General features: G+C 41.8%; 1 protein-coding gene across 1 annotated transcript in view; it reads left to right on the top strand.

Moving 5' to 3' along the window:
- Positions 1 to 18,891, top strand: part of ccdc88ab (coiled-coil and HOOK domain protein 88ab) — a 266,369-nt gene that overhangs the window by 197,397 nt on the left and 50,081 nt on the right. Inside the window, exons 21-23 of the mRNA XM_078229887.1 lie at positions 4,149 to 4,292; positions 9,224 to 9,410; positions 18,100 to 18,245. Coding sequence (XP_078086013.1) covers positions 4,149 to 4,292; positions 9,224 to 9,410; positions 18,100 to 18,245 — 477 coding nt within the window. The remainder of the gene's footprint in view (positions 1 to 4,148; positions 4,293 to 9,223; positions 9,411 to 18,099; positions 18,246 to 18,891) is intronic.

The raw sequence follows: 18,891 nt of genomic DNA, 5'->3' as shown, positions 1-18,891 counted from the left end.
CGGACGTCAAGCTCACCGACCTATAATTACCCGGGTTATCCTTCCTACCCTTCTTAAATAACGGGACCACATTAGCTATCCTCTGGGACCTCACCTGCGTCCAGTGACGAGACAAAGATTTGCGTCAGAGGCCCAGCGATTTCATCTCTCATCTCCCTGAGCAGCCTTGGATAGATTCCATCAGGCCCTGGGGATTTGTCAGTCTTTATATTCTCTAACAAACCTAACACTTCCTCCTTTGTAATGGAGATTTTCTCCAACGGTTCAATACTCCCCTCCGAGACACTCCCAGTCAACACATCCCTCTCCTTTGTGAATACCGACGCAAAGTATTCATTTAGGATCTCCCCTACTACTTTGGGCTCCAAGCATAATTCCCCACTTTTGTCCCTGAGAGGTCCGATTTTTCCCCTGACAACCCTTTTGTTCCTAACGTATGAATAAAATGCCTTGGGATTCTCCTTAATCCTGTCTGCCAAGAACATTTCGTGACCCCTTTTTGCTCTTCTAATTCCCCGTTTGAGTTCTTTCCTACTTTCTTTGTACTCCTCCAGAGCTCCCTCCGTTTTTAGCTGCCTGGACCTAACATACGCCTCTCTTTTCTTTTTGACCAGTCCCTCAATTTCCCTGGTTATCCACGGTTCTCTAATCCTACCCTTCCTATCCTTTTTTACAGGCATATGCCTGTCCTGTAGCCCTAACAACTGTTCCTTAAAAGACTCCCACATGCCAGATGTGGATTTACCCTCAAACAGCCTCTCCCAATCAAGAGCTGCCAATTTCTGTCTAATCCCACTAAAGTTAGCTTTCCCCCAATCCAACACCTTACCCTTGGGACACCACTCATCCTTTTCCATCACTATCCTAAAGCTAACAGAATTGTGGTCACTATTTGCCACATGTTCCCCTACCGAAACTTTGAAGACCTGACCGGGCTCATTCCCCAGTACGAGGTCCAGTATAGCCCCCTCTCTAGTCGGGCTATCTACATATTGTTCCAAAGAACCCTCCTGTACGCATTTTACAAATTCCTCCCCATTCAGAGACCCTGCTCTCAGCGATTTCCAGTCTATACCAGGGAAATTGAAGTCCCCCACTACAACAACCCTATTTTTCCTGCCCCTATCCAGTATCTCCTGACATATCCGTTCTTCCACTTCCCTTGGGCTGTTGGGGGGCCTGTAGTACACCCCCAACATAGTGACTGCGCCCTTCCTGTTTCTAAGCTCCACCCAGAGTGACTCGTTACACGACCCCTCTGAATTGTCCTCCCTCTGCACTGCTGTAATATGCTCTCCAACTAATACTGCTACTCCCCCACCTCTTTTGGCCCCTCCTCTGTCTCACCTAAAACACTTGTACCCCGGAATATTCAGCTGCCAGTCCTGTCCCTCTTTCAACCAAGTCTCTGTCACCGCAACCACATCCAAATTCCTCGTGAGCATTAAGGCCCTAAGTTCGTCTGTCTTACCTGCTACGCTCCTTGCATTGAAGTATAAGCACTCCAGACCTCCAGGCCCAGTGAGGCCATCCTCCCCCAGAGTGCTCTTCTTCTTTGCCAGCCTTGTCCCAGCCCCAAGCTCGTCCCCAGCCTCTACACTTGTAGACCTAATATTTTGATCCCCACCCCCCTGCCATACTAGTTTAAACCCCCCCCGAACTGCACTAGCAAAACTCCCAGCCAGGATATTCGTGCCCTTCCAACTTAGTTGTGATCCGTCCTTCTTGTACAGGTGCCATCCTCTCCTGAAAACTTCCCATTGATCTAGGAAAATGAAGCCCTCCCTCCTGGACCAGTCCTTTAGCCAAGCATTCAATTGTACTAACTTCCTATTCTTAGCCTCACTGGCACAAGGCATTGGCAGCAGCCCAGAGATGGCCACCCTGGAGGCCCTACTTTTTAGCCTATTTCCCAACTCCCTGAATTGCTCTCGTAGGATCCCCCTGCTCTTCCTATCTACGTCATTTGCACCAATGTGTACAATGACAGGATGGAAGCTTTTGGGGGGTGGGGGAGGAATATTAAAATAAGCCTTTTCTCTTCTTCCATGAGCTATGCATTCGATCGTTAATCTTCCCTGCTCTCTCCCATTCATCACCCCCTCCCCCCAACCTCTTCATCCTCCTGTTCTCATCCCTGCTGCCTTTTGTTCTTTCCTCCCACCTCTCCCATACCCTTCCCTTTCTCGATTTGGCTCCCCCTCTCTTACCCTCCCTTTCTTAGATTCCCTCTCCCCTCTCTCTCTTCCCTTCCTGCTCTCTTTCCACTTTAACTTTTCCATTGTATTCCTCTTTCTACCCCATATGTCGTTCACCTCTTGTTTTCCTCTTCTTGTTGCCATCCTTTTCTCCAGATTTGGATAGCTAGAAAGTAGCAGCTCTATCCAGAACTCTTTTATACAAGCAATCAATCAGATTTTGAACCTTCTAATAAAAGTTGAATTTTATTTTAACCATGTAGATGGCCTAATTATAGTTGGTTGTGGATGTATATCTTTGGCAACTTTTTTTTACACTGTGCAGAACATAGTATTACTGATATCTGACCAAGCAGTGTAACATGAGCTAGGTATCTGGCAAATCTCCAGTTTCCGTATTCTCTGTTGTCATTAAATCTCCTATTTCTAAAAATGTTCATTGTTGACCGATTATATTTGACAATTAAAACAAAATTAACTTCTAAAGACTTTTAAAATTTGAAAAAAGTTTTTTTTTAAAAGTCTATTTTCATGTTTGTTGCATGGCTGCTTCCACAGAACTGAGAGACTTTAAGTGGTAACGAGAACTGTAATTAACAGTCAAGTTTTTTTCTCTATGGAATTCATCTTAAAAATTATGAGGCATTTCTCAGTTTACTGCTCGTTCTCATTACTGGAACTCTTCTTTTTTGCATTGATGGCCAACTTCTGCAATAATTTCCAAAGCTAGTTGGAGAATACAACTTTGAGATCCCTCGTAATTCCACCTAGATACTTGTAGCTGGTCATATGTGACATTTTTCACGTTCGAACATAATAAATTTAGGTACAACAGAAATGCCAATCATGAGATTGATAGTGTCATTGATATTTGTGATGGCTAATGGAAAAATCACACTATCTTTTGAAACCAAATATTGTTACGAAATGATCATCTCTTGCGAAAATTTTGAAAAACCACAATTAATTTTATTTTTATTTATTATTGTCACAAGTAGGCTTACATTAACATTGCAATGAAGTTACTGTGAAAATCCCCTAGTCGGCACCCTCCTGTGCTTTTTCGGGTACACTGAGGGAGAATTTAGCATGGCCAATGCACCTAACCAGCACGTCTTTCAGACTGTGGGAGGAAACCGGAGCACCCGGAGGAAACCCACGCAGACATGGGGAGAACATGCGGATTCTGCACAGTGACCTTAACCAGGAATTGAACCCAGGTCCCTGGCGCTGTGAGGCAGCAGTGCTAACCACTGTGCCACGGTGCTGCTCCTGAGAGATGATTTAACTGAGAGGTTCCGCACTTAAGTGAAGTTTGGTGTTTGTTTATATTTTGATTTTAAGACAAATGTTTTCTGTGGATTGTAACTGCAATCTCCATCCCCATCTATTTCCCCTTTGAAGCAAAATTTTCATGTGGAGGGAACTGGAAAGGAGCTTGAGGACAGGAGTGTGATTACTACTATGCAACATATAGAAACAGAAAAACTACAGCACAAAACAGGCCCTTCGGCCCCACAAGTTGTGCCGAACATAACCCTACCTTTTAGGCCTACCTATAACCCTCCATCCTATTAAGTCCCATGTACTCATCCAGGAGTCTTTTAAAAGACCCTATTGAGTTTGCCTCTACCACCACTGATAGCAGCCGATTCCACTCGCCCACGACCCTCTGTGAAAAAGAGGCTCATTCAAGCAATCTAATAATATCTTTATGACAGGTCAGGAGAATAAGCACTTTGATGCTTTGTGCTTTCAGTCCATAAATATGTAGATCTTTACATTCCCACTCTGTTTCTGTACTAGTATGCTGTTGCATGCGGAAGATTTTTTTAAAACTTTACATGATATAGTTCTTTTAAAATACCATATGCATTCTCTAATTTGGTATAGAATGTATTTCTTTTCCCATTGATGAAAACTTTGACTCCAGTTAAATTGTGTGTGCAGGTATAATGAGCTATTGAAGCAAAAGGCCCAGCTGGAGGAATTGGAGACAATTTTGAAAAAAGAACAGGAGAAAATACACCATGAGGTTGAAGAACATGACTCTATGATGCATGAGTACCAGAAACTTCGTAATGAAAATGAGAGGTTGGTGGAGTTGCTGGAAATTTTGCATATTGGTGTCCTTTTCCAATTATAGCTCCACTCACTGATCATTTCCTGTGATGTCCTGTAGTCTGAGTTACTGGCACTGGAGAACGTGCAAATGAAAATAACAAGAACACTACCAGAACTGAGAGGTTAGAACCATCATGAAGAACTGTTAGGACTCTTCTTCAGGGATGAACTGATAGAAGTCTTTAAAATAGTGCTGAGGTTTGATAGAAACAATTCTATGCGTGGAGAATCTAAAACTAGGCATCATAAATATAAAGAATTCAGAAGTAACTTCTTTTACCCAGAGAATGTTTAAATTAAATACCACTTGGAGTTATTGAGTTGCATAGGAAGAAGCTCGATAAAATGCATGGGGAGAAAGGAATAGAAGAATACACAGGGTTAGATGAAGTAGAGAGGAAAGAGACCTGAGGAGCATAAACACTAGCATAAATCATTTAGACCAAATAACCTGCTTCTCTGCTGTAAATTCTATATAATTCAAACTTTTTTAATGTCACTCAGCATTGTTCCATTTTGTCTGATCGGAGACAGTTAAGTCTGCCAAATGCAATTGTATCTGTGTTCTAATATTTGCTTGGCTAATTAAACACAAACTACTTTTCAGGTAGCTGAATCACCCTTGGAGTTTATCCAAATCTAAATGATTGTGCTTGTCAGTGGCAACTAAAACAAGGATTTTGAGTAGGAGTTTTAATTTGCATATTTTAGTTTGCAAGAGCAAGGCTATCCACGCTTCTTAATGCTGAGAGAATAGGAGCAAGGGATTTAGATGTTAGTGTGCACAAGTCATGAAAACCTATCACAGAATCCTACAGTGCAGAAGGGGCCCTTCGGCCCATTGAATTTGCACCGATGCTGGAAAGGCCTTGACCTGCCCACTTAATCCCACTTGCCAGTACTTGGCCCATAGCCTTGAATGTTATGGCATGCCAAGTACTCATCCAGGTACTTTTTAAAGGATGTGAGGCATCCTGCCTCCACCACCCTCCCAGGCATTGCATTCCAGACAGTCACCATCGTCTGGGTAAAAATGTTTTCCTCAAATCCCCCCTAAACCTCCCACCCCTTTTAACTTGTGTCCTCTTCTAACTGACTATTCAACTAAGGAGAACAGCTGCTCCCTATCCACCTTGTCCATGCCCCTTATAGTTTTGAACACCTCGATCAGGTTGCTCCTCAGTCTTCTCTGCTCCAGAGAAAACAACCCAAGCCTATCCAACCTCTTTTTTATAACTTAAATGTTTCATCTTGGGCAACATCCTGGTGAATTTCCCCTGCACCCCTTCCAGTCTGTTCACGTCCTTCCTGTAATGTGGCGACCAGAACTGCACACAGTACTCCAGCTGTGGCTTCACCAAAGTTCTGTACAATTCTGTCATGACCTCTCTGCTTTTGTAATCTATATCCCAATTGATAAAGGCGAGTGTGCCATATGCCTTTTTCACCACCCTTTTAACCTGCCTTTCTGCCTTCAGAGATCTATGGACAAACACACGCAGGTCGCTTTGTTCTTCGGACCTTCTTAGTGTCAGACCTTTCATAGTATACTTCCTTTTCAAATTACTCCTTCCGAAGTGTATCACCTCACACTTTTCAGGGTTAAATTCCATCTGCCACTTATCTGCCCTTTTAACCATCTCATCTATATCTTCCTGTAACCCAAGACACACAACGTCACTGTTAACCACTTGGCCAATCTTTGTGTCATCGGCAAACTTACTGATCCTACCCCCCACATAGTCATCTATGTCATTTATATAAATGACGAACAATAGGGGACCCAGCACAGATCTCTGTGGTGCTCCACTGGTCACTGGCCTCCAGTGACTATGGCAGCCATCCGTCATCATCCTCTGTCTCCCACCGCTAAGCCAATTATGAATCCACCTTACCAGATCACCCTGTATTCCATGTGCATTTGCCACCTTGCTGGGTCTCTTGCACTTTGTCAAATGCTTTGCTGAAATCCACGTAAACTACATCAACCACACTACCCTCATCCACACACTAGGTTTCATGCGAAAAAAATTCAGTCAAATTTGTTAGGCATGACTTCCCGCTGACAAAACCATGCTGACGATCCCTGATCAAACCTTGCCTCTCCAAATGGAGATAGATTCTCTCCTTCAGAATCTTCTCTAGTAGTTTCCCAACCACAGACGTGAGACTCACTCGTCTGTAGTTCCCTGGCTTGTCTCTACAACCTTTCTTAAACAGTGGGACCACATTAGTTGTTCTCCAGTCCTCTGGCACTTCCCCGGTGGCCAGGGAGGAATTAAAAATTTGGGTCAGAGCCCCTGCAATTTCCTCCATTGCCTCCCACAACAGCCTGGGACACAATTCATCCAGACCTGGAGATTTGTTAACTTTTAAGCCCGCCAATACCTCCAATACCTTGTCACTCACTATGATAATTTCCTCTGGAGCCTCTCGGTCTCTTTCCCCGAGTTACATAAGTACCATTTCATTCTCATGGGTGAAGATAGATATGAAATATTCGTTTAACACCCTACCAATGTCCTCTGCCTCCACCCACAGATTTCCCCCTTTGTCCTTAATGGGTCCTATTCTTTCCCTGGTTATCATCTTCCCATTGGTATACTTATAGGATATCTTAGGATTTTCCCTACTTTTACCAGCCAGAGCTTTCTTATGTTCCCTCTTTGCTCTCCTAATTGATTTCTTAAGCTCCATCCTGCACTTTCTGTACTCCACTAATACCTCCGCAGACTTACTCCGCTTATCCTTGTTAAAAGTCTCTCTTTTCCTTCTTATTGTATCCTGAATGTCTCTGATCATCCATGGTTCTCTGGGTTTAATACACTTTCTTATTACCCTAGAGGGAACATGTTGAGCCTGTACCCTCCCCATTTCATCTTTGAACCTAGTGCACAGATCCAAAAATGTAATCAAAAAGACAAATGGAATTTTGACTTTTGATCTCAAGAGGATTGGAATACAAAAGAGTGTAAGCGATGTTTCAGTAATAAAGAGTTTTGGTCATTGATCTGGAGTACTAAGTTCATTTAGGGCAGGGAAGATATATTACCTTTCGTTATATTCAATGTTTAGACAGTGTGGCAAAAGAATTTAAAAGCTGGAATGTATAACTGGAAGAGTAATACATAGCCTGGTGGCACAGTGGAAAGCACTGCTGCCTCACAGCGCCAGAGGCCCGGCTTGGGTCACTGTCTGCGGAGTCTGCACATTCTCCCCGTGTTTGCGTGGATTTTCTCTGGGTGCTCTGGTTTCCTCCCACAGCCCGAAAGACATGCTGGTTAAGTGCATTGGCCATGCTAAATTCTCCCTCGGTGTTCTCTCGAACAGGTGCCGGAGTGTGGTGACTAGGGGATTTTCACAGTAACTTCATTGCAGTGCTAATGTAAGCCTACTTGTGACACTAATAAATAAACTTAAAAAACTTAAACTTAAAAAACATGGGTTAAACTTTTCACTGCCCCTGGTGGGTTGGCAGATATGCAAAGGCGTAAAATTGGGTGCAGTAACAGCCTGCCATTCCCAACACCTACCCGTCCTGCTGCAATTTCATGCATGGCAGAGGAGGCATCGGCTGGCCCACCTGTCAGTGGGCCAATTGAGGCCCTTGAATGACCATTAATGGCCACTTAAGGGTCTCTTCCGACACCGCTGAAATTTTTCCCATGATGGGCAGAGGCCAGGACCAAGTGTGAAGCCCAGCCTTTTTCACTGCTAGGGCTTGTGGTGAGCAAAAGTGGGCTACATTTGGCCCCCTGGGTCCATTGAAGTCCTTTGCCCCACCTTACCTCAGTGTCTGGCTCCATCAATAGTCTTCACTGGGGTCTGGATGCAGTATCAGCTGGGACTAGAGAGCTGTCAAATATTTGAGTGGCCAGCAGCTCTTGGAGGCAGGACTTTGTCCCCAGATGGGTCCACTCATATTTCAATTGTTGCAGGGCACGCCAGAGATAGGGAGTGGAGTGGGAACTCTGGTACAGCATAAATTCCACTCCTGTCTGCTGTATGAGTATGCATGATAGGGATATTTACAGGTAAGGGAAGGGATAATATGCTATTAGGGAAAGTGATTAACTCATGGATTTGGGGTGGAAATTGAAGTGGAGATTGGAGGCCTTTAGGGAGAAAGTTCCAGCATGTAAGTGATTAAGATGAGGTGGTGGTGCAAGGTCATGTTAGTCAGGACATCAAAAGAAGCTCACTGATCCTCCACTTCAAATGGTGTTATGGAATTTTACCATGCACCTAAATCAAGAGAGCAGGAAAGACTATACAACCTGTCGAACCTATTCCGCCATTCAATATGATCACGGCCGATCTTGGGCTTCAACTCCACTTTCATCTGATCCCCTTGCTTCCTTGAAGGACCAAATATCTGTCTCTCTTGGCCTTAAATATATTCAATGATGGCACGTTCACAGCCCCTCGAATAGAGAATTCCAAAGATTCACAATCCTTTGACTGAAGGAGTTTCTCCTCATCACAATCATAAATATTTTCTTGAAACTATGCCCCTTGTTCTAAATTCTCCAGACAGAGGAGACCAGTATCTATCCTGTCAAAATATTTTGGTTCAAAAACAATATTTCAGAAAATGTAACACTCCTTTATTGTTATTTTGACGTGTTATGCTGCATCATGTACACAAACCCTGGGGAAAAGCCTGAATCCACAACCTTCTGACTCAAGACTTTATAGTTAAAATCACTTGTTAAACTGACCATCAGCGTGAAGAGTTAGAAATAAGCTGTTAAAATTAAAACAAGGGTTTTTGGAGGAAGTATCTTTGGGATAAAGGGTACTTTATGATATTTGACTTTGTGTTATGTTCTACTTTTTGCCTTATAGTTTACAAAAAGATAGCTCTACAAGAAATTAAGTATTTATTTCTCTGTTTGAAGATTGAACCAAATATACAACCACTTGTTAAAGGAGAATGAAGGATTGCAGTTGGACCATAAAAATCTAAAAAGTTTACTGAATGGTGCCAAGCTAGAGCATACACGATTGGAAGCTGAGTTTGCAAGCCTGAAGGAACGGTATCAACAGTTGGATATCACTTCCACTAAACTAAATAATCAATGTGAGGTGGGTGCAAATTCCTTAAGCTTTCATAATCAGATGGCAAGGATAGGGATTAAAAAACCAGCTTTGGTATACACAACTTCCCATCCCTGTGAAAAATTATGGTTTAAATGGAACATACCAAAATTTATCTGTTAAAATGTATTCCATTATTTAACACTTCAACCAAGACCAAATTTAAAAAAAAACAGATGAGGTGCAATTGTTACAACATAAAGAATGTTAAGAAATTAAGGATGAGATTTGAAAGTATTTTAGTGAGGTTTTCTCCATTAATGGAGTTGTAATAATGTGTTTTTTCAGCTACTCTAAAGAAGATAGGAGAAGGTACACTATTGTGGGGAAGAGTTTCAGGAGTGCACCAAAAACTATTTTTTTAGTATGTTGCAGGTCCATATGTTTTCTCCAGTGAGGCTGTTTTTTAATCTCTTAAGAGTCATAGTGATTACAGCACAGAAGTTCCAATTTCTTTTTGAAATTCACGGAATCTTGGTAATTAATGAGTTTACATTCGTTATCACTCGCTGTCAGAATGTTCTTCCCACTCAGCTGATGGTACAAATACTAAGGGACGTAGGTTTAAGATTTTGGGCAAAAGATGCAGGGTGAATGTGAAGAAGCTTTCTTTATACAGTAAGTGGTAATGATCTAGACCATATTGCCCACAATGGTGGTAGAAGGGGGAAACAATCAATGATTTCAAAAGGAAACTGGATGAGCATTTGAAGGAAATAAATGTGCAGGACTACAGTGATCGAGCAGAGGAGTAGGACTGACTGGATTGCTCCAGCTAGCACTGACTCAGTGTGCCAAATGGCCTCTTTCTGTGCCCTAAAGAACACAGATTTCCCCCCCCCCACCCCAGCATCTCTTGTCCAAAATCTTGTTCTCTGGTCTTTGTCTCATTCGCAAATGATAACTGCTTTTCTTATTCCATCTTATCTAACCTGTCATAATCTGATGCACCTCTATCAAATCGCTTGCCAATCTCCTCTGCTCCAAGGAGAATAACCCGCAGCTTCTGCAACCTTGTAGTTAAAATCCATTATCCCAGGAACCATTCTGTTAAATTTCCTCTGCACCCCCTATAACTTGCCTAAGTGTGGTGACTATGTCTGGAATGTTCTGTTCCGTGGGGAAATGGAAAATGATTTTCGCTAGTGGGTGGTGGGATTGTTGACCACATGCAGTCTTGTACTGTTCAGCTCTTTGCATATTTGCATATGCATGTGCAAAGTGCTTGCCAATTCTCACGGCTATGGCACGCAAGAAGTCTCATTACTTCATCGGGTTGAAGATCCGAGCACCTTATTTATAAGGCACCCGGACAGCCTGCAATATCCTTTCTGCCTTTACCAGGCCATTGCTCCATCCTTCCCTGCTAACTCTTCCTCCCTTCCTTGGTTATCTCCACACAGCTTGGACTGCCACCAACCAGTCCCCAGCATAGGCTGGCATTCACAGACGCTCCCCAAAGTGGACAATGCAGCTGCAACTCATAAATCTGGAAAGAATTGTACCTCACCAGTTGCACGCCACTTAGTATAATTGTAAAAGTAAACGTTCTAGTTACTCGCTGGTGGGGAACTTGATTCAAGCCAGGTGGCCTTTTAATGAGCATGCATGACTTGCTAATGCATGCAAAAGGGCTTCCAGAAATCAGTCGCCAGGAATCTCAACCGGCCTTTAAAGCAATGAGAACTTGATTCCCAAAGTTCATCCCGCCATTGGGAAACTAGCTTTTGGCTTCATGTGAAACTAATCTTCGTGCTGTTCCACCCATGACTGGATGCAGTAGGCGAGGCCACAGCTAAATGACAGAATTAGAAAATGTGTACAGGGACAGAGGGAGCTGGGTATTCATGTTCATCGATCATTGAAGGTGGCAGAATATATTGACAAAATAGTTAGCAAAGCATTGGATCTTGGGCTTCATAAAAGTACAAAAGCAATAAAATTATGCTGAGCCTGAATAAAACTGTGCTATTTAATCTGTATTGCCTCTCCCTATCCCTTCTGCTGAAGTGCATCACCTCCCAATTCACTTGTGTAGCATGATGGAATTAAAGTAACCTAAACTGTATCAAATCTTGGATGAAATTTGATACTCAAAAATATGGACAAGCAGGAGACATAATGGAGGGACGAACTTAAAGCAATCACAATCACTAGAGAAAAAAAGTACTCGGAAAAATAAAGGGACTAAAAGCTGACAAGTCCCCTGCACCTGATGGCCTGTATCCTAGGATCTTAACAAAAGTGGCATTGATTGTAGTCTTCCAAAATTCCCTGGATTTTGGAACTGTCACAGTGGAATGGAAAATGGCAAATGTAACATCACTGAAGGTGGGAAGCAGAAAGCAGGGAACCTATAGGCAAGGGAAAATGCTTGGATCCATTATTAAAAAGGTAGTGGCAAAACATTTAAAAAATCATAATACAATTGGGCAGAGTCAACATGGTTTTGTGAAAGGAAAATCATGTTTGACAAATTTATTACAAATCTTTGAGGATGTAGCAAGCAGGATGGATAAAGGGCAACCCATAGATGTGGTGTATTGGTATTTTGAAAAGGAATTTGGAATGCTGCCATATAAAAGGTTACTACTGGAGGATTGGTTATCAAACAAAACAGTTGGAATAAATTGATTATTTTTAGGTTGGCAAATTGTAACTCGTGGAGTGCCACGAGATTGGTGTTGGGCTTTCCAAATATTTACGATCTACATTGATGACTTGGATGTAGGAGCCAACGTCATTGTCGCCACATTCACTGACGACACAAAGATAAGTGGGTGTGCAAGTTGTGAGAAGGATACACAGACTGCAAAGGGATATAAATAGGTTAAGTGAGTGGGCAAACATATGGCAGATGCATCTAATGTGGAAAAATGTGAGGTTGTCCACACTGGCAGGAAGAATAGAAAAGGCAGAATATTATTTAAATTGAGAGAGACTACAGGGATCTGGGTGTCCTTGTATGTGAATCACAAAGAAGGAAGGAAGTTTTGGTGAGACTGTGCCAAGAGTACTGAATACAGTTTGATCTCCTTACTTGAGGGATATTTTTGCTTTGGAAGCAGTTCAGAGAAGGTTCATGAGATTGATTCCTGGAATGAAGGGGTGATCTTATGAGGAAAGATTGAACAATTTCAGCCTATACCCATTGGAGTTCACAAGAATGAGAGGTGATCTTATAGTTACATTAAAGATCCTGAAGGACCTGACAGGGTGGATACTGAGGGGATAATTCCTCTTATGGGAGCATCTCGAACTAGAGGACACAGTTTAAAAATTAAGATATCTCCCATTTAAGATGGAGATGAAGAGGAATTTTTTTCTGAGGGTTGTTAGTCTGTGGAATTCTCTTCCCCGGAAGCTGTAGAGATTGGATCATTGAATATATTCAAGGTTGAGTTAGATGGATTTTTGACGGACAAGTGTCAAAGGTTATGAGAGCCAACAGGTATGTGGACTTGAGCTCAGCTTTGATGAAGAGTCATGTGGACTGGAAATGTCAGCTCTTTTCTCTCCTTACAGGTTCTGCCAGATCTGCTGAGATTTTTCAGCATTTTCTCTTTTGGTTTCAGATTCCAGCAACCGCAGTACTTTGTTTTTATTAAGGAGGTTGAGGGATCAAGCTTGGGTAGATGTAGCAAATCAAGAGGTAGAGTGCAGCAAAATAGTAATATGGGAAATGGGGGTAAGAGAATGGCAGGAAACGTCAGAGAAAAAAAACCTAAGAATACACCAACAATCAAGATGTTACAAAGATCACAAAAAACAAAACTATAGGCTCTGTATCTGAATGTGCGTAGCATTCATAACATTAAATTAAATAGCGCACATTAAGGTAAATCGGTATGAACTGATGGACATTATGTAGAGGTGGCAGCAGGATGGCAAGGATTAGGTCTTGAATATTGAGGGATATATAAAATACAAGAAGAACAGGAAGCTGGGCAAAGGTGAATAGGTGGGAGAGGGGAGCATGAAGTAGCACTACTGATCAAGAATAGCATTGGTGCAATAGTTAATGATGACCTTGGTTCTGGAGATCAGGATGTGGAATCCATTTGGTGAAATCCTGCACTGGTTGAAGTCAAAGTTGGCACAATGGAAGATGGTTGTGGTCATTGGAGGTCAATCATCTCAGTTCCAGGACATTATTACAGGAGTTCCTTAGGGTAATGTCCTAGGTCCAAACATCTTCAGCTGCTTCATCAATGACCTTCCATCATAAGGTCATAAGAGGGGATGTTCACTGTTCAGCACTATTCACGACTCCTCAGATACTGAAGCAACCCATGTTCAAATGCAACAATAGCTAGGATATTGAACAATATCAAGGCTTGGACTGACAAGTGATGAGTAAAATTTGCACCAGGCATTGACCATCTCCAACAAGAGAGAAGCTAACCACCACCCCATAACATTCAATGGCATTACCATCACTGAATCTCCCACTATTAACAATCTGTTTACCATTGGCCAGAAGCTGAACTGGACTCGCCAAAGAAATACTGTGGCTACAAGAGCAAGTCAGAGGCTCAAAATTTTGTGGTGAGTGACTCACCACCTGACTTCCCAAAGCCTGTCCACAATCTACAAGGCACAAGTCAGGAGTGATTTGCTTAGATACATACAGCTCCAACAACATCCAAGAATGTTGACACCATCCGGGAGAAAGCATTTCTCTTAAATGACACCCATCATCAGAGCTTACGGCCCCAAGGTGACCCGCAATTTTCCTCATGTTTGGGGGACCTATGCAGTACTTGATAGTTGGAGGAATTAAACGAATTTCCACGATTTAAACACCCTACTGTGGTTACTAGCTGGGCTTTGTTCTCCTCACTTGCTGTGTGTGAGCTCTGTAGCTCCTGTTCAACCTCCCCCAACCGGGTACTTGGGCACTGCTGCCTGGACCCTACTTGCTTAGTTTGCCAGTAGGAAGTTGCATTTTTTTTAAATTTCTTGCCCTTGTTGCTTACCAGCACCCTTGACCCAGAAATGCAGAAGAAGGAAAACAAATCCAGGTTAATGGAGATAGATGAGAATGTGGATTTTGAAACACTAACAGATCAGCTATGATCTTCATGAATGGCAGAGCAGGCTCAATGGGCTGAATGGCCTACTCCTATTTTGTATGCTCGTATCACCACCTTCTGAAGAGCAAATAGGGATGAGCAACAAATCCGCCTTGCTAACTGCACACTCCTCCCATGAAATGGTTTGAAAAAGAGTTTAGGTATCTGGAAGTTGCTATGAGTGATACCTCTCATCCAAAGATTTGCTTTTGCAGTCCTCACTGAATGAAATGGTTTCAATGGTTACTTACTCGCTAGTTCTGCACTAAAGTCAGCAGAACAAGTTAGGGCTGGTGCATTCAGGACCAAGTGAATTTTTAATCACATGGCAAGTAACAACCACTCCAGCCCTACATTAATTTTTTTAAATGTTGAGACTCTCATCCCTCACAAGATTAGTGTTAATGCTGAAGACCTATAAAGGTGTTTTTCTTTCTTTTCCTGTCTGCTTTTCTTATCTTTCTCTGTGAATCCCAATTGTATTTCCCAAGCTTTATTTCATTTTCTGTGGATGATTTATGCTTCCTGCTTTATACTGCTAGTGTACATAAAGGTCAGAGGATGCCAGGAAATAAACTGAAAACCCCTTCAGGATGCTCCCATATGCTGTCCTGCCTCCAGATGCGTCTCCCCAGTGGTGGTCTGCCAAGGGAATCGCAATCCGCTATGGAGGAGATATGCCAATTAATACCCCACTGGGGGGACATTTTCATACATCAATACCATTTTCACCAGCATGGGACCACTCCCCTGTTGAGTCTTGAGGCCAGTAACAACTTGGAGGCAGCTTCCCAGTGGCAGCCCAGAGGAGAATCGGTGCTTCCTCTCATTGCCCTCATAATTGAGCTACAAGCATGAAAAGGCCACAGCCAATGGTTTTAACAGCAATGAACCTTCATTAATTATAAGTTTTCAGATTGCAGGACCCCCAGACTAATAAGCTCCCTCTAAGTCACTGCATCCATTCAAATATCACGCACCATGGCCATGGTTGAGACACCCCTCCACACCCCGGAGGTTGGTGCTCACCTCATTCACTTTCATCACTGCTGCGCCTGAAACTCACTTATATTGTGCAGCTGTAATTCTCACAGGTGTGACTTCTGACCAACGAGGTGATTAACATAAGTAAAGGGGAATGATTGCGTGACGCACTCACTATTATGTTGAAATGCATGCAAATAGTGCTTTGCCCACTTTGGACACAAAGCTGTTCAGGCCCTGAAAAAGTGGCTGGTAAAGTTAGAACTGGCGTAAAAACCGAGCGCTTTTCTGAAATTTTGCTTCACATGTTATCTTACCACCTCACCTTGCTAAACGATGGACGGGGTGAGATCATAAGATCATGCCCTATATGTTTAGTCAGACTGGGAGCTCTAACTTAGGACACCCATCCTTTGACTCTTCTGGAAATGTATAGTCTTTGAAAGATTCCTGTTGCTTATTTACTGTATTACCTGCCAAACTTTGATTCCCATCCACCTGGGCCACACTCCTTTTCAACTCACTGAAATTAACCCCTCTCATCTTTACATCTTTAAAATAAATATTTGATTTTTCCTTGTATTTTTATATATCCACTTTGAACTTAATATTGTAATCAGCATGTCCTAAATGCTCTCTGACTGAAATATGCGTGTCTTGCTTTATTTAATTCCTCTGAATTAGAAAAAGTACAAAATCTTTCCTTACTGAGGTGGCAACATATTGATTTTAAAAAAGCCCTCTTTTGAACATTTCATAATTCCTTCCCCCCCCCCTTTGCCCATTATATTGTTATTTTTCCATCTATAGTAGAATGTTTTAAATCCCTGATTATCAGTACTCTAGAGTTCAGGCATCTTTGTGCATTTCACTTGCAAATTGACTCCGCTATCTCCTTTCCATTATTTGATTTCCTACAGTAAACATCCAGCAGCATTAAGTAGCTTAACATTGTTCCCTAATTCTAACAAATAGATTTTTTCTTTGAACCCTCAAGTACATAATTCCCTTCTGGTGCTGTAACTGTAACTTTGATCAAGCCTCCCATCACCCCTTTTTTTCCTGTTTTTTAGAATATATTGTAGTCTAAGTTCCTATTCCTCCCTTTGTGTAAACCAGGTCTTGATTTTGCCACTATATCATAATCCCATATAGCTACTTGTACCTGCAAATCATCATCCTTATCTACATACTCTGGGTATTCATCCACAGGCACTCTAAATTGATCCTAATCTGCCTCATATTCCCCATGTCTGATTCTCCTATTTCGGAACTACTCCTTAGTGCTGTTTTTCTATCCCAGTCCTCTGTGCACTTTAATGCTCCATTCCCTTGCTCCTTCTCCTACTAGATCATTATAAAGTCTTTTCCCCACAGCACTAGTTCAGCTCCCACAAGGACATTGGTTCCAGCCCTATTGAGGTGTAACCCTCCCATCTTGAACAGGTCCCCTTCTACCTCAGGATTGATTCCAGTGCCCCGGGAATCTGAAGCCCGTCCTGTAAAAACTAATTTTTCTTCAACTCTTCCTATTTTATCTCACTGCTGGGTCTTACCGCTCCTAAATTCATTATCAGATGGCACTGAGAATAATCCAGATATTACTAATTTAAAGGTTTGCTCTTTTACTTCCTCCCCTGCTCCTGAAACTTTTGTTCGTTGGACCTCAATCCTTTCACTTTTATTATTAGTTCCAACACTGACCAACAACTTCTAGCTGTTAGCCATTTTCTTGCATGTGTTCTGCACCCAACCAATGTTGTACAGGAGAATTTGACAGTTCGTTTTCCAAGGGTAATAAGATTTTTATATCCACCAGAGGGAGCAATTGGATCTATGGTTTAATGTCTTAGCTAAAAGGTAAGCACTTCTAATTCCTCAGAACTGCACTGAAGTTGCCCAGGATTATGCGCTCAAGTCTATGAGCCCATGCCTTTTAGACTCAGAGGCGAGACATTGAGTCACTGGTAATGCCCAAAGTTTCTGAAAATGGAAAATGACTTGGTAAATTGCCAGTCAAATTTTGACGGAGAAGCACTTTCTAAGATTTGATGGTATTTAATTTTGCCACACTCTCCCACAAGATGAGGCACTATGGTATCATTAGAGGGCTCAGAAAACAAATTGTCTTATTTTCAGGTATCTGAGAACAATTAAGTACAACAGTTTTCCATATCTTAAATGCCTGTTAATTTGCCTGTTAAAGCCACCAAGGAGAATCATTAGATGTTTTCGTTGAAGTCTGCTCACAACAATGCTTCCCCACCACCCCCTCCGAAAAAAAGGTACTCTGGTCATTTTTTTTTGTCCCACACTTGTAAAATGCATTTCAGTAAAATTACAGTGATGAAACTGATAATTTCAATGGAGGAATTGATATCGACTTGAAACGTAAAATAACGGCCAAATTTTACTTTTCCATGATCAGTTTTTGAGCTACAGACAAGAATTCAGATGGTATCTCTTGTTTGACCATTTGTCACTTTACAATTGGGAGGTTTTTAAAGTCAATAATACAGCCATTTTTTTAGCCTTTTCATATGTTGAAGGGGTATGTCTGAAAATTTTTTGTCCTATAATTTTCAAATGTATTACAGCATGTTTTGGTTTTTGTGCAGCTCCTGAGTCAATTAAAAGGGAATCTTGAAGAAGAAAACCGACATTTGCTAGACCAGATCCAAACATTAATGCTGCACAACAAGTCATTGTTGGAACAGAGCATGGAAAGTAAGGATCTGTTCCATGTGGAGCAAAGACAGTATATGTAAGTAGAAAGAGACACAATACTTTCAATGTGATAATTAAAACCACTGCCCCCTTGCCACACTGAAAGGGATACATTATTCCATTATCTTGTCAACAGGAATGAAAAGTAAGACAGATTCCTTGCACTGTTGTCTTCAATGTATTTATGCAATCCATAATTTCCTTAAGTCTGGACTATCTACTAAAATGTTCATTAAATCACATGAGTCTTCAGATACTTATAAATAGAGCAAATGTTGTTTAATATGATCACTGGTCAATAGAATCATTGACAAAACAGAGGGCAGCATAGTGTTGAAATCATCATGAGGATCGAAGAGCCCTCTAGACAGAACTTACAGAAGCTATTGGAGAATGGAAAGATTTGCCACAGGAAATGGTTGAAGTGGAGATCATTGCATCTTTTTAAGGGTAAAATAAGATGAATATTTGAACCAGAGGAAGCTACAGTGCTACGCTAGAGCAGGGCAATAGAATTAATTTTATATGCCGTACAGAACTTTGAATATTTTGGAAAAGTGAGACATGAAGCTTTTCATCCTGCACTCATCAGGGCAAATACTAAAATGCCAAATTTGAAATGAGCATAACTGTTTATATCATAAGAGAGAAGGGTGTTGATTGGTGGTCAAGATGAATATGGC

Source organism: Mustelus asterias, chromosome 15 (assembly GCF_964213995.1).
Source record: "Mustelus asterias chromosome 15, sMusAst1.hap1.1, whole genome shotgun sequence".
NCBI lineage: Eukaryota > Metazoa > Chordata > Chondrichthyes > Carcharhiniformes > Triakidae > Mustelus > Mustelus asterias.
The sequence above is the reverse complement of the archived record's forward strand: the minus strand, read 5'-3'. Positions and strand labels throughout refer to the sequence as shown.